The sequence below is a fragment of the Periophthalmus magnuspinnatus genome, chromosome 14 (genome assembly GCF_009829125.3).
Source record: "Periophthalmus magnuspinnatus isolate fPerMag1 chromosome 14, fPerMag1.2.pri, whole genome shotgun sequence".
Lineage (NCBI taxonomy): Eukaryota > Metazoa > Chordata > Actinopteri > Gobiiformes > Gobiidae > Periophthalmus > Periophthalmus magnuspinnatus.
The window spans coordinates 29,507,078-29,530,358 of record NC_047139.1 but is presented as its reverse complement, the minus strand read 5'-3'; the positions used below and the strand labels follow the sequence as shown (position 1 = coordinate 29,530,358).

General features: G+C 40.2%; 3 protein-coding genes across 4 annotated transcripts; 1 reads left to right on the top strand and 2 right to left on the bottom strand.

Annotated features, from left to right (window-relative positions):
- On the top strand, positions 1-3,919 carry nle1 (notchless homolog 1 (Drosophila)). The gene is made up of 13 exons (XM_033978798.2): positions 1-70; positions 477-626; positions 791-1,011; positions 1,104-1,183; positions 1,276-1,352; positions 1,442-1,539; positions 1,782-1,974; positions 2,276-2,411; positions 2,515-2,561; positions 2,641-2,843; positions 2,938-3,097; positions 3,169-3,239; positions 3,305-3,919. Exons 2-13 carry the CDS (start codon positions 489-491, stop codon positions 3,315-3,317), a joined length of 1,437 nt encoding a protein of 478 aa, XP_033834689.1. The 5' UTR covers positions 1-70; positions 477-488; the 3' UTR covers positions 3,318-3,919.
- Positions 3,920-3,997: 78 nt separating this feature from the next.
- On the bottom strand, positions 3,998-7,254 carry slc25a1a (solute carrier family 25 member 1a). Its single transcript, XM_033978327.2, has 9 exons — positions 6,905-7,254; positions 6,353-6,460; positions 6,154-6,253; positions 5,691-5,829; positions 5,522-5,606; positions 5,349-5,453; positions 5,161-5,276; positions 4,999-5,072; positions 3,998-4,928 (listed from the first exon to the last, which is right to left on the bottom strand). The coding sequence occupies exons 1-9, from the start codon at positions 7,143-7,145 to the stop codon at positions 4,811-4,813; spliced, it is 1,086 nt and encodes a 361-aa protein (XP_033834218.1). The 5' UTR covers positions 7,146-7,254; the 3' UTR covers positions 3,998-4,810.
- A 10,860-nt stretch (positions 7,255-18,114) lies between these two features.
- Positions 18,115-22,921, bottom strand: si:dkey-175g6.2 (neurosecretory protein VGF). 2 transcript variants are annotated; one of them, XM_033979027.2, is made up of 2 exons: positions 22,807-22,921; positions 18,115-21,268 (listed from the first exon to the last, which is right to left on the bottom strand). In XM_033979027.2, the coding sequence occupies exon 2, from the start codon at positions 21,237-21,239 to the stop codon at positions 19,368-19,370; it is 1,872 nt and encodes a 623-aa protein (XP_033834918.1). In that variant the 5' UTR covers positions 21,240-21,268; positions 22,807-22,921; the 3' UTR covers positions 18,115-19,367. The 2 variants fall into 2 exon arrangements, with proteins under 2 accessions (XP_033834918.1, XP_055082487.1); XM_055226512.1 differs by having other exon boundaries at positions 22,882-22,921.
- Between the last annotated feature and the right edge of the window lie 360 nt (positions 22,922-23,281).

The following is a 23,281-nucleotide window of genomic DNA, read 5'->3' as shown; positions in this document are numbered from 1 at the left end:
GCGCTGAGGGGGCGGTCCTTCCGCTCCACAGGCGCACGTGGGGACACGATACACCTCTGCTAAGCTAAAGGTGAGTTCTGAGGGGATTATACAGAATGCACTTCATTTTATTGATATAAAACAACAAATATCTGTTGCGTGGACGCGTCCAAATATCGACTAATCCGAGAGAAAGAACTGTCTGAGCTGAAGAATAACAGACTGAAGGAGGAGGGAAATGGGCTAGCACATCTGCCACAAGTTAGTGGTACGATTTAAAACGATGGATTAAATGTGCACTGATCTGGTGTGTTTAAGAGTATTTCATGTTGACCTGCTCTGCCTTTCTCTCATCTACTGCTGTAGTCTCATGGTAAAACACAGCACAACATTAGATTCAGTTTTGGGAGGCATCTTTACGTTAGCGAGGCTCTTCATCCCATGTGTTGATTTTGGTTGGACATGTCATGTACGTCTATTACCTTATTTTCATTCAGATATTGAACATTATGTCGACTGAGGACGTGGAGCGTCTTCTGATCCAGTTTCAGAATGAGGAAGGAGAGGTGCTGGGTTCACCCTTCGATGTGCCTCTGGACATCACCCCAGACAAATTACAGCTGGTTTGCAATGCTCTGCTGCAACAGGTCAGCACTTTATATTAGATCTGGTGTCGTTTCCTTTGTCTGTTATAGATTGTCATGTATTAATAAAACATTTATAAATATGTTTGTAGGTCAGACATTAAAAAGGTGTGATCCCAATATCATAACATCAATTTTCATTAAAAAAAAAACTACTTCTCTTGCAGGATGACCCGGTACCACTGGCCTTCTTTGTGCGTGGTGAGGCAGAAGTGGTGTCTTCCTTGGGGACATGTGTTAAAGCGTTGGGGGTTGAGACTGAGCAGGTTTTGCCAGTGGTGTACCAACCTCAGGCAGTGTTCAGGGTTCGTGCTGTGGCCCGTTGCACCAGCACTCTGCAGGGGCACACCGAGGCAGTCATCTCCACTGCTTTCAGTCCAACCGGCAAGTGAGTACCACTTTTTACACACATAAACCTTTCCGAATGGCTGTTGTGTTTCCTAGAGCTTTTATGCATTTTTTGTCCATGCATCTTCATAGATATTTGGCAAGTGGATCGGGTGATACAACAGTTCGATTTTGGGACTTGATGACGGAGACACCTCATCACACTGCAAGAGGTACAAGGAAAAATGTATTATTAGTATATACATAATGCTTTGATATGATAGTCAAATTATTTTGGTTTTGTTGTAATTTGTATTTTGCGTAGGGCATACACATTGGGTCCTGAGTATTGCTTGGTCACCTGATGGCAAGAAGTTGGCCTCGGGATGCAAGAACAGTCAGGTGACTCCATTTACTACTGTGCTTAACATTGTCATTAATTGGTTTGGATACATTCATTTTTCTTAGTAAATCTTCTTGCTTGACAATAGATTTTTTTGTGGGATCCAGTGACTGGCTCACAGGTTGGAAAAACATTAATTGGACACACCAAATGGATCACTTGGATTTCCTGGGAACCTCTCCACCTGTAAGCAACCTTTCTCTTTGAAATTGGTCATTTTCCAGGGTATTTCATCTATGTACAGTAACTGTATAGCTTAGTTAGTAAATCATAAAATGTATCAGAGTATCTATAGTATGCAAATGTTGTGGGTGATTACACACTATTCATTTAGCTGTCTTACTCCTGGTATTAAAGCACAGAAAATAATGTCATATGTAACGAATTATATTTCTTGATACCAGTGACTTGACCATCTTTTCTTCTAGTAACCCAGACTGCCGGTTCTTGGCCACCAGCTCTAAAGATGGCTCAGTGCGTATTTGGGACACAGTCCTGGGGCGCTGTGAGAAGATCTTAACTGGACACACACAGTCGGTCACTTGTGTTAAATGGGGAGGGGATGGACTTCTGTATACATCTTCCCAGGACAGGACTATCAAAGTTTGGCGAGCCAAAGATGTAAGTAGTGTGAACCGCAGTGGTTAATGTATCCCTCATTTATCCAAGAAACTGTGAAGAAAAAAAATCTCAAATGTGCATAGCCAAAAAGAACACATAATTTGATTAGCTGAAAAATAATGCTCTATCCTTTTTACCACAACAACATAGATGTAACTTAGTAAATTTGTTTACTAATCTTTTTATAGATGAATGGTACATTACGTATATTTGATATACAGTACTCTAGTATTTAATTCCACATCTTCCTGACTTGTGTACATTGTTGAAAAAATACAAAGATACATATTTCTGAATGCAGGGTGTCCAGTGCAGGACTCTACAGGGTCACGCTCACTGGGTCAACTCGTTGGCTCTTAGCACAGACTACGTTCTTCGAACTGGAGCTTTTGAACCTGCAACAGCCACCATCAATCCTCAAGACCTTAAAGGCTCATGTGAGTAATTATCTCTAAGAAAAGTGCTCTAAATATTTATTTGGCATACATCATCTGTTATCTTTTAGAATGTTTTTGCATATTTGCTTTTTTTGTCTTTTAGTGGAAGAATTGAAGGAAAAAGCCCTTGAGAGATATAATAAAGTTAGGGTATGGGCATTGTTGTCTGTGTGTATTTTTGATTATACTGTGACCCCTTGCACTATTGTGTAACTTTTTGCCTGTGTAGGGAAATACTCCAGAGCGCCTAGTGTCTGGTTCAGATGACTTCACCCTCTTTCTATGGAACCCTGCAGAGGACAAAAAGCCTTTGGCCCGGATGACAGGCCACAGTGCACTCATCAATGAAGTTCTCTTCTCTCCAGACACCAGACTTGTAGCCTCTGCTTCTTTTGACAAGTCTATTAAAATTTGGGATGGGCGTACTGGAAAGTAAGTTTCTAAAAACAAATTCTCTGGATATGATTTTCATACCACTACTGTCCAGCAGAGGTCATTGTAACCTTAAACACATATATTGCCACAGGTACCTTATGTCCCTGCGTGGCCATGTTGGGTCTGTGTATCAGGTGGCATGGTCCGCTGACAGTAGGCTGCTCGTCAGCGGCAGCAGCGATAGCACACTTAAAGTTTGGGACATGAAAACAGGAAAACTCAATATGGACCTTCCAGGCCACGCTGATGAGGTAAATGTTTTAGATGTGAATGTGAGTTGTTTAATATACTATTAACACCTCTACCCTACACTTTAATGTAGGTTTATGCAGTGGACTGGAGTCCTGATGGTCAAAGAGTAGCCAGTGGAGGGAAAGACAAATGTCTTCGGATGTAAGTGTTACTTATTTAGCTTTTGTCACCCGCTTGACATTTAATTTAACTTCACTTTCTTTTAGATGGAGGAGGTAGTGCCCATCTCTACTTGACCTTCTGAGTGAAGATGAAACGGCTGGACCAAATCTGAATCCTGTTGCAGTGACACTCGCAGTCACAGCTGAGACAGCTGCACACTGTTTTCACACAGTGAAAGACAATTATTAACATGATCAATGCAGATCATGCTGGTATATGTACAGTATTACACTGTAAGAGATGAGGATCTCAAATGCTATTCATTAGGGTAATAACACATTTTTAATGTGTTGGTACACTAATGAAAAAAAATTACATTTATAGTGTATGACCATCCTGAATCACCTTAAGCCTTCATAGATGAATGAGTGCATTGCATAGGTAACAGGTGGGAGTGCTAATGCTGTCTGATGTTAAACCCTGCAGTCCTCTCCACTGTTCATCCTTTAATCTGCTCTGTACTACAGCCTGCAGAGCTGTAACAAGAGGCCAAATGCTAATGATATCCAAGCAAAGTAAAACATCAAGGCTACTGAAAGTTTTAATTAAATGTAAAACAATTTCTGTTGATTTTCATGTTTTATTTTGGCATGTTGGCATATATAACACAATGTAACTAATCTTATGTAAATATATATATAAACTCCTGTCCACCAACAGTACACTTGAGTTCACACATTTATAAAAAGCAGCAGTTGAAAAACTTAACATGGCAATGTAGTAGTTGACATGTATAAATGCATATCACACAAGGGGTCAGAGGGGCCATTCACTACTTAACACAAATCTATTGCCATATGGCTTGGCAAGGGTGAAATCACGCAGTCGATTTGCTACCATGTGCGTTAATGTACTTGTAAAAACAGTAAACAAATGTCTGAAGTGACTTGAACACATTGCATTTTCATAGGTTAGAACTTGTGTTGATCACTTCATCACATCAGTGCAGTTGAAGAAAGTCCATGTATAACAGTTAAGTGCCACATTAAAACCATGCAGCATCTATAGCAGTCATGACACGTACTATGAAGAGCATCAAATTTTGATCAGCACAGCCACAGCACAGATACTGTTAATGCTAACGTGATGACGTCACATGCACATAAGCACAAATGTGTTCATGTATTGAGAGATGGGCATGTTAGACAGAATGTGAAAGTCCAGTACTGTTAATGGCATTGAGTAAGTACTTCATTCAGATTCAGGTTAACAACAGTCAGATAAGCAATTCTTTCTGCTTAAGTATTCCATTCCCTTCAGCATCCTCTCATGCTTTGGTAAAAATCGTTTTGCAAATCAACTAATGTTTGGTTTTGAATCCACTATCCACTGTATCCACTTTAAAACTTTTTTAGTACAAGTACAAGGTTCATCCCTCTTCAGTGAAATACTAGGGATGAATAGCTTAGTTTTGCTGTGTTTTCAAATCATCCATGGTTATGGGCTCTTGCTGCGTCAGTGACTTGTTAAATATGATCTTTTGTCCCTTTTGGGCATCTGCAGAGGTGTTGAGTTGTACGAGGCACTGCTCTCCTCCCGATGTGCTTGTTTTACTGTTGGGTTTTCCAGACGTTGTTGAGTAGTTTGACAACTTCTTCATAGATGACAAAAACTATAGCGACATCAAGGCACACACGACCTAGCCTGGGCACTGTCCCCTTGTAGAAGCTAAAGAGCAAACCAATAGATGTCAAGTGGTTTACACACAGCAGTTCATTTGAAGGTTACAACAACTTACGCCTGTGGCCCCTCATGCTTCATGATCTGGAAGGCACAGTCAAATGTGTTTCTGTACCTATGTGCTTCCAAACCCTACAAAGAAATATAACATTTAAATAAAAGATAATAAAGTAAAAAGGCCACATTAAATAACTGAGAATTGCTGTAATGAAAACTATACCTGCATTCTTGTCTTAACTACATCTAGAGGAGTATTTCCAAAAACACTGACTGCTCCAGCTGTTGCTCCAAACATTGCAGTGACTATGGGGTGCATTTCTTTTCTGGGATCATCGCCTAAAATTTTATCAACAGAAGGAATGTAAGGGCACATGTACATAAAACACTACTATTATGACAATAGTTTACCTTTGTACCAATTACGCAAAGAAGTCATCACATAAAATCGTATAGCCTGATTTGTTCCTTGCTTAAGCACAGTTGCCGTTAGACCTTGATACGTGCCTCTTACTCCTAAACAAGAACCAGAAACAAATGTATTAAAATAGTCTTTAAGGATTAAATGTACACAATTAACTAACCTTGCTCTCTTATAATTTCACTAACTCCATGAAAAAAGCCTCTGTATCGAGGTCTAAGCGAACATTGATCATGGATTAACTTCACCTAAATAAATACAAAATATTTGCGATTGTTATCCATTGTTTTAAATTCATATAAATGGCAAACATAGAATGGAAAACCACTGACCTTGAGTGTCTCCATTGGGCAAACCACTAAAATGGCTTCTGCTATTCCTGCTCCTAACCCACACACAAGACTCCGTGTGTTATCCAAACGACCCGTGGAGTCACGCATAGGGTTACTGAGCATCTCAAATGTGCCAAATCTGTTTAAACAAAAAAACTAGTGAGGACAGCAAAACAAAAAGAGGCAGAGGAGTCCATCAAAATGTGTACTTTTCTCCAAATATTACTCACTAAGAGTACTTTGGATCTAAATGAGACTAAAACATATTCACAACAGAAAATCTATTAATTACAGCTACAAAATGCAAAATGGAGTGAAAAGTGCAACAGAAAGCAGATAGCCTTAATAGTAATTGATGTAATTTGGAGATTTGTAACATACTTCTATGTTTCTGTTTGTCATGACACTATTATTATTATTATTATTATTATTATTATTATTAAAATGACAAATGGGTGATCACCTGACTGCAGACTTGGGTATAGATCCATAAAGTAAAGAGCTGAGGCCTCGATACAACCCTCTGAGCCCATGGTCCTGCACGGTCAGCTTTACACAGTCACCTGCATTCAGAGACAGGAACATTATAACCTCAGGGTGTCATACTGACCCTATGGAAACAAGGCTTTTGCTACACTCAACTCTGCCCTCCTCAGACTCACCAATGCCCCTGTACCGAGGTGGGTTGGCTCTCTCGTCCAGCTGCAGCTGGGTCTTCACATACTCTGTGGGGAATGTGATGCAGATTTCTATTGCCCCAGCAAGGCCACCTGAAAAACATAAAGTACAGGCTTAAGTGGATCATTACAGTCATCAAAGTCTGTCATAAGTCTGTAATAGTAACAAGTGTATGATGGGGACAATAGGTTAATGCATGGTGCCGTGGGTGTTCCATAATTTAATGTACTCTACTCACATGAAATATAGTCAGTTTATCAAGTCAGAAGTCAATGTAAATCTATTACCTTTAATCTGTATTTTGCAAACAAATCAAATGGCAGAGTTTACTGAATAGCACGACAGCATGACATAATGACACTACATCTCTGCCTGTAGTGGTCCATGTCTGCTGGCTCAGTGCGTTTGTTTTGACCCACTTCCACACTGATACCATTAATGGGCGACAGACTGAGATTAGCGCGCGCAGACCAAGCTACGCACAGTGGATTCAGTCCTGGCGTAAAAATGATACTGGTGTGACAATATGAGGCTACCTGCGAGGATGGCCTTTCCAGGATGTGTGATTTTCCTCCCACCGACAGCAGCAGCAGCCAGGTTCCTCCTCGCGGCGTATGAGCGCTGATAGAGCGGCAGAGAGCCCAGCCCCGCGGCGGAGGCCAGCAGCTGAGACGGAGGATGATGGACCGGAGGATAATGGACCCGAGGATGCTCGGCTGCATCACCGCAATTCTTGTGCGGTTCTTTAAACGAAAACGGGTTAAAAAGCGACGACATTTCGCCTCAAAGGCGTGTGCCCCCAGACAATAACAGAGAGGGCCACAGACAGTGTGGCTGCAGAGGGAGCAGCGTGAGGAGGAGCGCTCAGCAGACGCGCTGTGCCATTGGCTCCTCACAACACCACATAATGCTTTATGTTGTCACGTGGTAAGGCATGACTTCTAACAACCAATAACATGGTGGATGAGGCCGGTGTACCACCCTAAAGGGAGTTGATAAAACAACAGGCCTATAGAAATACTAATAGTAGGCATCCATCCGAGCCTGACTCAGTAGTTCCCCTGCACCATGAGTCTGGACCACTGGCTCTGAACACATAGCCACAGACAGTCACCACATCTTCGGAAGTCTTTCTAAATATGGTCTTTCTTTTTGACAGGCAATCCAAAGTAAGCATACATCCACACTTATTGTTTCTTAAAATTGACATAATGAATTAATTTGAACTGCCTGTGTGTTTCATACCAAAGCACTGATTTGACCCCTGAAAGAATCTAGGTCAGTGACTCCACACCACCTTTACTATCCCGGAAGAGAGATAGTAGTAGAGGGGGATTTTTTAGCTTGAGCTGCACTGGGCATTGGGCTGCTCTACTGTGGGCTGCTCCACAGCAGAAATGACATGGCCAGCCAACGTATTTTCCATTTCCTCACACTCCTCCAAATGTCTTGATCAGAATTCTTGTAGGGGGAGACACATTGTATTCATATGAAGGACTTGATATACAGTCCAAAGACTCAACCAGTAATATATATTAAATGTTTCATTCATTCAGTTACATGTTTCTTTTTTTTTTCTTTTTTTTTTTTTTTTTTAGAATTAAGGCTTAAAGAGACTCAAATTTGGTTCCTGCATTGCATATATATATGCAGTAAACTCTTAATATCAAGTTCTGTTCATTACACCATTATTATAAATCCAAGCTGGTTGACGTCACACCCTGAGGATGTTATGGAGGATGTATGGGATGAGAGCTCAAACACCTCTGATTCTCACAGCCTTTAACCAGCTCCATCAGCTCAACGTTAATGAACTCATTTTAGTTGGTCAGGTGCAGGTTCAGCCATTGCAAGTTTCACAACAAGACATTCACATTTAACCAAAGAAAGGGACTTGAAGCAAAATTTAATCAAACTTCTAGAGTATATACAATGGTGTCCAAAGTACAGATATGTAGTAGATATGCTTCTTGTACAATTTGGAGAACATGCTCGATACACGTGTTATTCTGAAACTTAACGAAAGCATTAAAACATTACATTTGTTGATAATGAGGGTGTGGCTGTAGATTGTGTCTCCAGTTTCCTTCAGGAGCCCTTCATGGTGAAGATTTCTCTCTGCAGCATCAGAGGCAACTAGTCAACATTAATGATTTGCTTCACAATTGATCTGATTTAAGGCCAACTGCTATATTAATAAAAAATAAAAAATAAAGCCCATCTTGTTACAGTGGTAATAAGCAAACACAGAAGCCATACAGTATGATTTTTCAGGAGTGGCCTTCTACAAAATTGAAGCTTTTAGTTTATTTTTTTAATGCTATTTTTAAGTATTTGTTGTTGGGGGTTTTGGTGTTTTTTGTTGTTTTTTTTTTTCATTTTAGACTTTCTTGATCTGGAAATTACATTTGAAATATGTTTATTCATGTACCAAGGTACCTCATATTCTCACTCAAGGTCAACAAGTGACTGCTGACAAAGCAGTAATTTAGGCTCAGCTTCTCCAGGGCTCTCAGCTGCTGCATGACCTCAGGCACAGGGGTCACGGTAAATTGGGATGCAGCAATTGAAGTAATGCTCCAACTTCACTGTGACATTTTACATTTATTTTGACTTTTTACAATTACAATGTTTTTAAGATGTAAGAAATAAAATGATAAAGTATTTTACATATCTGAAATAATATAACTATATCAGCAAAATAGTGTCTTTGTTTTATAGCATTGCATTGTGAAATAACACATTTAAATAAATATATTATGATAATAATACAAAAGTAAATCTAAAGTGGTTTATTTCTTTGCAGCCCTCAGCTCTTCAAACAGCAAACACTTGGCCTGTGCAGAGGAAAGACAACAGTTTAGTAAACACACTTATCTAGCACTGTGTTATGGCCCTATATTTAGGCCCTATATGCAGTGAGTGCCAACCTCATGCCAGCGCAGTGTGTCAGCTGGAAGCCCCAAATGGCAGTGGGGGCAGGTGTGAGTGGGATTGGGTATTTCTTGGTTCCTCTGCCCCCAGCATGGTCCCTCGCTGTCCCACAGAGGGTGACCTGGTGCATGGGACGACCAGGCCACTCCAAAGTGCGGCCTGGGGTCTGTTTGGTACATGACTCGCTGATTACCACTAGAGGGCACTGCAGATGAGGAATCAGATTCTTCCTGGGAAGACAAATTGTGTTAGTATGAATGTGTGTATGATAATTACATTCATCCACATAAAAAATGTAATACTCACAAATATATCAAATGTTATTATTTGCCAATTATTAAATATACGTCAGTCCTTTCAAAAGCATAAATGGAAATTTAACATGTCCCAGGTAGGGGGTAGACAAAATCAAATTTAGCTATTACTGCTAACAACTTAATTAATGTTTTAATTCTTCTACAGAGACATTGGACATGATAGCTATGCTATTTGTTATAATTTGGTGTTTTGGTTCCCAAGATGATTATCCAATCAGAAAGCAGAATGAGAATGAGAATGAGAGTTTGCATTTGTGTTGCCACTTTCAATGCTGAAATCCAGTTGGTTTGAACCTAAAAGGCTCTCTCTGCTCTGAATCTTTGCTATCTAAACCACAGCACCTACAGCCAATCATTAATTAGTCCATATACTGAGAATAAAGGAAACGAGTATGTGTCCTATTTATGTAGTTTAAGGCTCTGGCAACCGATTCAGTTGTGATTGTAATATTGAGTCAACAGCAACCAGAATGTGTATACCCTGTATACCTTCTAACACTCTGCACTTGTCACTTTTCCACTTTATCTACACTTTATCAGAAATTGTGTAATTTTAGATTGTCGTTTTTGCTTATACAATCATGTCTCTTGCTTTTGTGATGTCTGTATGCAGATGTTTGTCTGTTTAAGACTACTATTGATGTAATTTTATAATTACAGAAAATGTAGCCTACACTTTGAGGCAGCAGATGTTGGCTCGGATTTTATCCTTAGACAACCAGAAGGCCCAGACAGACTTTTCAGTGTGCTATTACAGTGCATTAAAATTGCAACAAAGAATAGAGTCATGAAATTCCATCTGCTGTTTTTGTTCAGTGCACAGTGCAACCCACAGATTGTGGCTTATATTTTTGTCCTGTTTAAGATCCCATTTCGTACAATGTTTATGTTTTCCCTTTTGAATGCCACCAGCTGCAATCATCTGTCTGATACCTGTTTAGGAATCTGAGGGCGATACTGCGAGTCCAGAGACCGCAAGCAGTACCAGCAGGGCTCTGGGGAGCGGTCTGTGAAGAAGAGGAGAGCAGCCTGTATGATGAAGCAATAACTTTAAAATGATTTCTTGAATGCAAGTTTGTGGTGCATATATGTTCAGGTTAATGTTTTCAGTTTTCTGTATTGCATCCACAAATAATCTGTCTCCAAGTGTTCAGTGATTTGCCAAAAAAATAAAATATAATAATAATAATAATAATAATAATAATAATAATAATAATAATAATGCCATCAATCCTTTGAGCAGTAATGCAAGAAGCAGTACAATGTGCGTCACTCACTCTGGCTGGTAGTCTCCTGGGTGGCTTCTGTCTGGTGGGTCTCCTCCTCCTCTGTGGTGGGGTTTGGAGCTGGGGGGGCTTCACTGTCATCGCGCTGTGAGTTTGGGATCTCCTGCTGCGTGATCAATATTTTGACCAATATATCATTACACTATTTTACTTTTACTCATGCCGTAGCTCATCTTTATAATTTATCATTTCTATAGTTTATATATTTTTTGGTTTTCATGGGGTTTCAAGGGGTAGGTGAAAACTGCAGAGCAATCAATCCTCATATGCAGCACTATACAGGATTACTCAAACATACATCCAAAACGAAAATACATCAAGGATGAGGCTCATAAAAGCCAAATTTGCATAATATTGCCCCTTTAGCTTACCTGGTTTGCTACTACCTCTTCATTACTAACAGAACTTTGTGGATTAATGTCTGCAACCTTTTCAGAGTTCTCAGACTCTTTAATACCAGTCTCCCCCTCTGGTTGGTTGTCACTATAGTTCAACAGAGAAGCACACAAATTTAGCAAAACATGCCCTCTTAAGTGCCTGGGTTATCAGCCAAAAGGTCTTCAGTTGATTAGGCAAACTAAGCCTCTACTGTTACAGAGTCGTACAAAAACATCCCTCTCCTCTCCTTGTCTTACCTTTGGCTATTTTTTTCTGGTGCCACCCTTTCTTCCTCCATTCCCACTCATGTAGCCCCCCTCCAATGTTATTCTTTGATTTATCTTCCCTAATCTTTATCTCTTTCTTGGATTTTCCCTCACTTTGAGCCTCTGTCTTCTTTACACGGTGTATACCTTGGCAGCTCGGGTCCACCCCCTCTGTGTGTGTGAAACGGAAACTCCAGTCTTCAATATTTCATGTGTCTGAATGGCTCACAAGCTGGTCTCTGTAAAGACTAATCAGGTGAGGGCTCTAATGTGACTATACAGTGAAACAGGCTTTGACATAAGTAATAACCCACAGAGGAATACAGACCAAGCATTCAGTGGCCATAATAATCAGTATGATTGAAATACTCAGATTGTTCAGGTTATACAGTTGTTAAAGTTTTAATTAAGGTTTAGTCTGGTTCAGTCCTGGTTAGGGTTTGATTTTGTCTCACAAATTCTAATCTTGGTTTATTATTAATGCATTTCTCCTCTATCTACATCTAATTAATCATTAGTTCTTGTTATTAGACAGTCCCTATTCTCTTTACTATACTATAAACTTTGTTATTGTACAAGGGTACATTTTGAATAACATTTGAACAACAGCATGTGCAGTAGGCCTATTTAAAAATCTATCTATCTGCACACATATACACAGACTAATTTAGCTGATAGTTTAACTTCACTGATAAAAAACAAGCCATGAAGACAAAGTAGACCTGACATTTTTGTCTGTGCATGAATGCACTGTAATTGGTTATTTTTACCAGCAGAGGGAGCACGAACACAAAGTGTCGTATTCGTGGCTCGTTTTAAGAATATGGCTTATAAATTATTCAGTTATTCAAACTAAAGCTTCATTAACACATTGAACAACAATGTAGTATAGTTAATTAATTACCATTCTTACTTGTGTTTTCCAGGGCCAGTGTGAGTCCTGAAGCCATGAGGAAAAGCCTTGTATAGGCCTACTATTAACACGTGCTTTTAAGGTAAACCTGAGAAGGCCCAGGCCTACAAGGCCTACGCACACACCAGCGTCTAACTAGGCACGACTAGTCTGTTTTCTCCATACCACATTTTAAATGGATGGCACATTTAGAGCGTTAAAAACATGTAATGTGCAGGTGAAGACCACCCCAGCACCCACCCACCTCTCTGTGACAGCCCATATAAGAGCCAATCAGAGCTCAGAATGAAAAAAAAAAACAAAACAAAATACATAGTAAAAATATCTAGGCAACGGTTTGCTTCAAACTTGTTTTTTTTTTTTTGTTTGTTTGTTTGTTTGTTTACTGTGCATTGCACTAAACTTAAATAGGAAGCAACGTGTCTTGAATGGGCCTATTTTCTTTATCCCTTACACCACAGTTCAGATGCACATTAGCACAGGCCTAGTGATATCAATAGGCCTATAGAGGCCGTTATTAATGCTAAACACCCCCAATGGCCGCCACACGTATTCATTTTACTTATTTAAATATTTCAAAAAAAATTATCAGCCTATTATTATATATTTTTTTATTATTTTATTATTTTTAAATTAGTGTGCAGTAGATAGCAAGTAAAAGTTTAATAATTAATAATCTGATTAGATATTCTTATCCTTTGATAACATGTTGGGGGGGGGGGGGGGTTGTATGTGTAAATATATGTGTGTATGTATGTGTATATATGTGTGTGATGTGTATATATGTGTGGTGTGTGTGCATGTGTGTATATATGCGTGTGTATGTGTGTGTGTGTGCGTCTGTGCATATGTGTGAGTGTGTTTGTGTGAGTGTGTATATGTGTGTCTCTGTGTGTCTCTCTGTGTGTGTTTGTGGGAGGAGGCAGCCGGGAACATAAGTGCCGATGACTCACCAGTCTTTTGTGACAGTGGCGCAGAGAGAGTGCTGTTCACCCATTCGTCTCCCTTGAGGCTTGCATACAAAACAAGAAATGGAGAGCGAATGAAAGAAAGAAAAAATGGCCGAACGATTAGGTGTTAGGGAGCATTAAAGGGTAGATGGGAGGGGGTATGGATAATTTAGGAAATAAAAGAGGTAGGAGATGGCAGAGGGGGGTACAATTGTGGAGCACCAGATGAAAGCAGAGAGCCAAATGACTGGGGAGATCGTAAACAATGGGTGCTGTTTTAGAGGGGTCCCCAGTGCAGCCCTGTTCTAATGGGGCTGCTGAAAGCCTGCTTCATTTTCAAGAATATACCCTGAAAAAGACTGGCCTCAACAATGGAGGGCCTGCGACAATGTCAGTGATGAAAGAGGAATCAAAAGGCAGTTTATTTAGAAGTTCAAGAACATCTTTACAGGTATAGTGGAGACAGCTGTGGTCAATATAAAAACGCAAGCTTATCAATTGATGCTTTTAACCCTTTGTGTTTTAACTTTTAGTTCAGTAGATGAAGATCGGTAATATTTATATAGTGTCCTACAATGGTTGCATAACACAAGTAAGCAAGGCGATATATGGAGCAAATTATAACAGCTTTATGCTTTGTAGAATGTGACACTGTGTTCATGGGTTTCAGAATGATGACAAATAAAGACATAAATTAACAGTTGAACACAAAATATTGCATCTTATAAATGATGAAAAGTCCTCAAAATGACAGGAAGCTGAAAACACATGAATTGGTTAAGTTAAACAGCATAATAACTTTGGTTTTGTCCTTGTTTAGACCAAGTTTTATCCCAGTTTAGACCCACTTTTGAACTGGTTAGCAGTCTAACTCTAGACATCAGAAAACCCAGAAGGCCAAAGAACTGTGGTAAGTTCAAATCAGACACACAACCTAATGATGCATACATTGTCTACTCCACTGTAATCCTGGAAATGTGGTGTATGTAACAGCTAACCCTAAAATGTTATTCCACAGCATCAAAACACAATATTACATTCTGCATTAAAAATAGGCTGACATTTTCAAACTTAAAAACAATGACTGATAAAAAATCCGGTTGCCATGGCACCTAACAAGACCTCTTTGGTTGTAGCTGAAGTTATTTCACAAATATGTTTCTTTTGGTCCTGTTATTTTCATGCTATTTTGGCTAATGTAACTGTGGTATTTGGATTTTAAAAAAGGTTGAGCCCAATCCTGCAGCTGCAAAAAACATCGTAATTATTTTAATCAGATTTAAAGGTCCACATTTAAACGAATCTCATACTCACGAAACTGACATTTCTGCTTGGATTTCAGCTTTCAGCCAAATGCATATGTTTTTCCTGGGCCATTACGGATGAATTGCTGCACTGTCAGACTCCTTTCTGCCAAATGCTGGATTTTTACCAATTTTCATGCCTGCGAGTTAGACCTATTTGTTAATTATGATACACCCACAAGGCAAACATAAATAAATACTATAAAAAGGGTAATATAATCCAGAGCATTTGTCAGATAATATAATCATTTGTTGTGGGACATAGTTAGCCACATGTATACCCAAGATTAGGAAAATCTACAAATAATGTGCAGATTTTACTTTGTTCCAAGATTTGAATGTGTAAACTGACATGTTCACCTTAGCATCAAAAGGGCAATCAGTATGCTAACTATGAGAAGTGCCCGGATATCTCCATGCTTATTTTAAGTTCATTATCTATGCCACGTTTACTAGTGACGTCAAATTGAGTTGAGTCAGACGATGTCCTCCATGCGTCACACAAAGTCCCTATTTCTTTTGGACCCTGCCGTTCCAACTTTTCTCATCTCCTGTCACATCCTGCTCTGCCAAAAGCTCATTTATGGCTACTGAAAACAAAAAGCCTATGACTACCCGAAATAAGAGGTTAGAGGTATATGTTCAGTATTATTGCTACTTTTAGCCTCACCACCATTAAATGTCGCTGCTATAGATGGCTCCTAGCATATGTCCCAGATATTCAGTATGTGTTGTAACGCAATGGCAGCGGTTCAACTACAAATCTCTGCTATTGAAATTGGATGTTTTATTCAGCATTAAACTGCATCTATAATTGTCTTTTTTTTTTTCTTTTTTTTTTAAGATGGGAGCAAAATGACTAAAATATTCATAGGGATTAGTCACTTTAATCGTGACCATGGCCAAAGTCATAGCTTTAGTTTCCCTCTTTTATAAAGTATTTCAGTGGTCTACTTCTGTTATTCAGGGCACATAATGAATATGCTTTTCTCTGCGTCCACCATAATTTTGAGTCCTTTTCCAACACTCAAACCTCTAAAATAATGCCTTATTTCCTGATCTCATTTTTGTCCAAATCAATTTCATTCAAAAAGAAATATAATGCTCTTTTGGCTATTTAATATTAGAGAATAACATGCATAGATCCTTAATTTACATTTCGTCCATTTTAAACCGCAATACTGACCTAAATCTTAATCTTAAAACAGGAACAGGTCCATTGGCAGAACTGAGATGCCCCCGCCTCTTCATAGTGACCTGTAGCAAACAGTCCATTTTAATTCACATAAAAAAAAAATATATATATATATATATTTCTAACTCTGTGTATGAACCGTATTCTGATTTTTTTGGGTGAAAACAGAAAGTCTCAAAAGCCTCTATTGCAGGATTATTCAAGCATGAGTCAATCCAAATACAATAAGGAAGAGGGAACATTGCTAAAACATTAAACGCTTATAGAAGTCACAGAGATGCCAAATATGATTTTAAATGTGTGTCCATATCCTATATCATGCATATAGAAAGGAAGTATATTGTGTATTAATTTGATGTTAAGGGATTATCTGTGATCATGAACATCTTACCAACAGTTTGCTCTTTGTTATTCCCTGCAAACACATACATAGTAGACACAGGCACAAATAAACTGTTAAACTGAAAACAAGTCAGTCAGTCATATGTATTTCTATTTTCACACCCTGCCAAAGCCACTGACTTACTGTGACTGGCTTGAGTATAGTGTCACATCAGTATGGGTTGAGAGATATCTTCTTCATTTTGCTTTTGTTGTGTTGTCCAGATGGGGCAGCCATCACTGCCCTCATAAATCACATGTTCACTCTTCTTCTCTTCTTCTGATACAGATACTGAACACCGGAAATGCTCTGATCCAGTCATGGTCTTGGGTTTCAACTTCCTGTGCCATTTTGAGAACTTTTTACTATTGAAGTCGTCAGTATTTGAAATAGTCAATTTCTACGGCAAATAGCCATCTTAATTTGACCCTTTATACATTTGCTCAAGTTTATTGCCCATTTTTCTATCATGATTAAAGACAAAATGTTCAGCTCAAACAGTGTATTTCACATCTTCAAACTTGCCATATAGCACAATAATATGTTTTACACAAACAGATCCTTTACTGTTCTTCCTTTTCCCTGCAGCAGCCAATCTGGCCAGAGTCCAGTGACCAATGGTGTTGTTTTCAGTCACAAACTAATAATTAAATCCTTGCGTCTGCAGCCACAACAAATAAAACTACAAGAAGATAAAGGCTGCAAAAAAAAACCCCAAAAAAAACATACAATGGTGTCCAAGAAATGAGAAACAAGCTGAGATAAAAAGTATGAATCACAAATTATTGACTTCACCGTGTGATTACATAGTGTGTTGTCATTATTGCAGATTATAGTCAGTTTTTATAGCTGCAATGATGAACGTTAGCTTTGGTGGAAGTAAGAAATGTTAGGTAGTGTACAACTCAAAGCCAAAAAAAGGGGCGTGGCATGGGACAATTATTGATTTTCTAGTTAACTGTTGTCTGTTGAAATTTTAGATCAGCAATTTTTGTTACTGTTTATCTGTATGATGAAGTCAACCATTTCCGGCGATTGACAGTGTGATATTGCACAAAAATAGACTCAATAGAATCAGTAGTATTCAGTATTATCATAGCACTTTTTAAATTGTATTTATCACTTATCGGTTGTATAATGTTTTTTTTTATAATCACTACATTTTGTTTCATGTATTTTGTATTTTGTTTGTGTATATATACAACTTTTACAGTTTGTATTTTTCAACTATCAAACTGTATTTGAGTGCAAATTGTTCTTTCCATCATGCTTAAAGCAACAGGCTCCAGAATTGGAAGCTGTAGGAGATATAGAACAAGATGCATCCAAAATCTACTACCAAATACCCTTTCATCTGCAATTGTCTGGCTGGAGGCGGTGGTGAACATGTCTCAATCATTATGTTGATGCCAGCAGCTAAATGACTATATAGCAGTGTGGTCCTGCGCAGTGTACAGATGGATGACTCATCGGGCAATCATGTGACTCATCAATCACTGCAGTTCCCCTCCCAACTCCCTCTTTCAGCTTTTCCTCCCCCTTTTCATTTCCAATCTTGTTTTTCACATGTTCTTGATTGATTTTCTTGGCACATAATGAACTCTGTATAGATTCGTATGGTGTGCTGCCATTACATGTCTTCATAGATAACACGTGTGCCCTTGACTGTAAGTTTGCTGCAGTAAAACGTAGCACTCCTCAAAAAGCCATTAAAAAACTGAACTTTAATAAAATAATTGCTTTTATTTTTTATCATATAGCAAAACTAGTAATCATCATGCTGTTATTTACACATTGCACGGGCATATTTATTTCACACTGTACATGTTACAATGCTAAGGTGACATCAACAACAACCTTTTACAAGACAGATGGCTTCACTGCGGACACAGTGGCCCTCTTCCATTATATTTTTTTTAAGTAATCACAGTTTATTCAGAGAAAACCATCACCTTGATTATTTCTCCAGACTGTTTTATTTTTTCTCTTTTTTTGTTCTTTTATTTTTTTGTTTATTTTTTTCAGTTGCAAGTAAAAAGACGTGCATTTAACGGTTTAAGCGCAATCCCTGACTCCCCGCCCTGAAACCTTTTGAGCTAAAAATGAACTAAATTCTTGCAGCCGCTCAGTCAATATCTGTTTGTAAAAGGCTGCAGAACAGATACAGCAGATTAACTTCAAGAATTTTCAGTAAATTAAAACATGAATGCATATAAAGTGAGGCATTCAAGTAGATGGAGATAAGAAAAATCAAGCTGTGACAATGGACCCCCCAGTGATGACGATGTGGTGATTTTCAGTTGTGGTGCATCTACTGCCTGTTTGGGTCCCATTATGATTAAAAACCCTTAGTCCACCAGGTTGGAAGTGTTTAGTGTTAAGTTTGTGCTTTTGGAGTCCACAGGGTTTTTACATCGGGACCAATAGCAATGAAAATATAATATGCATTATGATATTTCCCTTATAGAACCATGGTGCTTGTAAGGCAAAATTCATCTTGAGTTTGGATGTGTGTATTTGGCACCTTGTAAATTGTTCTGCCCAATCAAGAATAAGAAAGGCAACATCACATGTCAAATACAACAAAACATACTGTCAGCACAGCAGTTTCCTCCACCACTACATCTGTGTAGCAAATAAGTCTACTAAAATTTGATTGTGACATACACAAAGTGAACAAATGCTATAAATATGCTGCATGTTGTAAACATGGTTTTCTTACAATGGGCACAACTGCATTTGAATGCTCACAAATGTGAAGTGTGTCTTGTAAAAAAAACTCTGAGATATGCAAGAGCATCAGAGTTCGACCTGAATGAAGACAGACATACTCGTGGTATGTGCTGTTTCAGATGTAAACTGAGCAAGAGGCTGAACATGGTTACAGGGAGCTCATATGTTATACTCCCCCTTTACCAAAGAAATAACTCAAATACAGTGACACAATATAAACCAACTTTTCATTTCAGGACCTTTAAATGTCATTCAAGCTCACAATCTTTGAGTGTTTCTGGTCATACTGCACTTAATCTGACTCTGTTTTGATCTGGTCTAAAACAAAGTCTGTAGGTCTCTCAATACATTCTGCGTTTCATATAGATTCTCTCAATAAAGTTCTCCAGCTCCTCCTCACTGTCCAGTTGGGGCACCAGGCCGTCTTCCTCATAGTCATCTCCCGTAGCGACCGGTTGGTAGTACGGGGGCCGCCGGCCTCTCCGAGGCTGGCTGATGGGTTTGGGGGCAGGGAGAGTTTGGTATGTCCGTGGGTGAGGGAGGATATAGTTAGAGATATAGGGTGTGATGGGCAGGCGAGGAGCAGGCTGCTGTCTCCAGCCTGGTCCCCTGTTCTTACCCCCAGCCCAGTTCTTTCTCCTGGGAGGCTGGAGGTCCAGCTCCTGGGGGCCAAAGAGCTGGTCTCTTGGGGGAGGTGGCTTACCATAATACTGTGATTTCGGGTATGGAAAATAAACTGGATAGTATGCACGATATGGCTTCTGATAGTATGGATAAGAGGGGAAAGCTAAAAACTGTTTTTGAGGTTTGTACCAGTAGTCGATCTGCTTCTGTGGTTTGTACCAATAGTCCTGTTTGTATGACTTGACTTTGTCCTTATGCCACTTCTTGTTGGACTTGTTGTACTTTTGTTTCTTGGGGTTTTTTGAGGCAGTGTAGTGATAGATGGGAGGAGCGGCCAGAGGAGGAGGTACAAGGGGGCGAAATCGAGGAGTGACAGGATTGTTGTTGACTGGCTGTTGCTGTAGCTCTTTTCGCTTCTTCTTTTTCTCCTCCACATCACTGATAATCTCTATAACATCATCCGCAGGCAGGTGAAGTTTGCTGCTGATCTCAATGAGCCTGTCGATCATCTGCTGGTCCATATCATCCTCATCCTGGACAATTTCCTCCGAGCGTTTGTCCTCAGCCGCATTTCCCATGCTGCTTTTCTGCCGAGGCTTCATGTATGATTGCTGCTTGCGGCCCATGTACTGCAGCAGCATGTCGGAGGCGATGTCGGCGAGTCTCTGCTCCTCCTCGCGGGCACGCTCGGCCTCCTCTTGCTGACGCAGCACCTCTTGCTTCTCGGCCTGTGCTCGAGCCTCCTCCTCCATCCGGGAGAGGCTCTCTTCCTCCTCTTCCACCTCCTCCAGCTCCTCCCCTTCCTCCTCAAAGTCGTCCATGAAGTTCCCACCTTTAGCGGGGCGATTGCGGTCACGGTTGTCCTCCCAATGGAGCTTCTTCCCTGCACGTGCTAACTGTGTGTTATATGCTTTATAGCCCTTAAGTGGAGGCAGGATCTCATTGTCTTGGAGACCCAAGTCAATGTTTTGGAAGTAGCCTCTTATTTTGCGTTGCAGTAAGGGATCATTTTCTCCTTGAGAGTTAAAACTTTCTTGGTTTTGCTCCTGTCCCTGGCTCACATTATCACCCACATCCTGTTTAGACCAACCCTGGTCCTCCTCTTCTTTCTTCTGCTTAAAGTCTTCACCTTGAGCAGCTGTCAGAGGCCCTACAATTAGCTGTTCAGTCTTATCGGCCCCTCCCCCCTCCCTCTCTGGCAGCTCAGCCCTGGGCTCTCGTGGAGAAGCCTCTGGTCCTCTTATCTCACCAGCCTCAGAGGCGTCCGGTGAGGGCAGCTCCCGCCCCCCTGCCTCTCTCCAGTCTCTCTCCCTAACGCTGTCCCCATCACTGGGGTGGTCCAGAGCCTCCAGCAGTGCAGCAAGCACCTCATCAGTCACTTTATCTGAGCCTGGGTGCTCACCCTGGTCCTGGGATGTATTGATGAGGGAGATGGGGGGCGATAAAGTGTGTTCTTGGCTGTCCTCCACCCCTCCCTCCAGCCCCTCGCCCCTCACGGGGGCGGCGCCAGCCAGCTGCGGAACAACAGTAAGCAGGACCAATAGGACAAGGCGGGCTGGAGAAGAGCCGTGATGACAGGTCATGACCATGCAGAACCAGCAGGAGGGAGGCTAAGCACCTGGGCACAAGCAGACAACATAGACACAGTGAGACAATAGGCTAACGGACTGCAGAAAAAAATATTTAAACAATGTTTAGTCATCACACAAAAACTTTCATAAAATAGAAATTACAAAAAGCTGGTGTAAGCGGGATTTGTATCTGGAAAGAATCCTGACGGTAATATCGATAGATAGATTTTTAACCTGAGCAGCAGGATAAAACTTTCATTCAAACGCACAAAATGAAGTTGTTGTTTTTTTGTTTTTATTAATTGATTTATTTTTTAACACTGTAATTCATTTTGTCTGCATGTGAAGTCCTTTTAATACCGTGTTTTTAGAAACGCGCAGCGCATCAGTGATCGCGGGAAAAAAAGCAAACTGAATGAATAGCCCCATTATTCAGGCCATTTCATCTGATGCCTTATGTGCTCAATAAAATACGATCTAAACATTCGTTCATTTGAAATGATTCTAAAGGGCACTGACACGTCGAACATGCAAATACACGTTTTATAATCCAAACCTTCATCTCTCGTCTTTAAATAGTACCTCACCTTTTCCATCGAGTCAATCCAACAGTAAAGCACGCTCGATCCATGACAAATGCTCAGCTATTCACTTAACCAAAAACATTACAATAAAAAGCAAATTAATCTGGATTTTTTCCTGATGTGCAGCAGCCATGAATTTGACAGCCTATTACCAGCGCCAGGGCGACAGGACAGTGGCGCGGACAGACGCTGCGCTGGAGTCATGCGTAAAGCCCGTATCAGAGGCTGGTTTGTTTAACCCTACGGCTCCTGACTGGAGCGCCTCGTTTGGAAATAAAATCATGGCAAATTTTCCAAAAAACGAATTTCGTTATCGCGTATTGCAAACAGTTGTGGTGCCGTGGCGTGCACTGAGCGTGGGCTGTGACAGTGGAGGAATGCAGGGGCAACGCCATTCCGTTTTTACGAACAATGGAGTAAACATATTAATTATGATGAACAGACCCAACAATTAATGGTATCTCAAAATTGCCTCCTGATGTATTTTGCCTTCTCTCTTTCCCCCCCCCCTCCCAAACCAAGAACGATGGCGTTCACAGGTTTTTCGGCAAATGATGCACAAAAAGGGTTTTTAACCATTTCACGTGAATCGAATTGTTATTTAAAGATGGCCGTAAAGTGTCATGCAGGGCCCCGAAAAAGTCTAATTCACCATTTAGCCATCTTTATGAACTTTGTGGCATTTAGCAGCAAAATCATGGTGTTTTTTAGATGTATTAAAGAGCAGACTGTTAAGTAAAAATAGGCATTTTTCAGTTTATGACTTCAAGTCAGTCAAATTGAACATTAAAATGCGGACCAGTATTTGGAGGGAAAACACGCATTTAATTCATACTGACTTCACCAACACAAGCTTCACACTGTTGCATGAAACACGTCTATTTAAAAAGTTTATATTTTGAGAGGACCTGAAATACAAAGCATGCACACAGTATTGTTCACATTGAAAATGATAAAACTTAAAATGCTTCGACCAAAGTGAGTTCATGAATGGCGCTTACCTGAAGTCCCACTAGGGGTGGGCAAATGGTGACAGTCACAACGAGAGTAAAGCCAAAATTATTTCATGAAATCACCTGAGAGACTGCTCCTTCCTCAGCCTGTGACAAACATAAAGCAAACTGTGCGTATGATTTCTATTTGTGTGGCAGCCTTACTCGGTAAAGTACTACAATTGAAGTGAATGTTTTCAGCACCACGGCCAGCGCAACTTTATTGTATATACCCTCGGTAAGACCACGTGATCCCCCCCCCACCACCACCACCGCCACCCCCCAGCTGCAGGCACTGCTGACGTCACGTCCATTGATAAGACTGTTGGTGAGGAGATGGCACAGTGAGTCTAGGCTGGCCCCAGCTGATGAATGAACGGAAATGGCATGAATGAAATAGTGCTTTTCCTGAATGAAAAGACAAAATTGTAGAGATAGAGCTGCTACAGCCATTTTCCTCCTCCAGTATTAAAGGGTAGTGTAT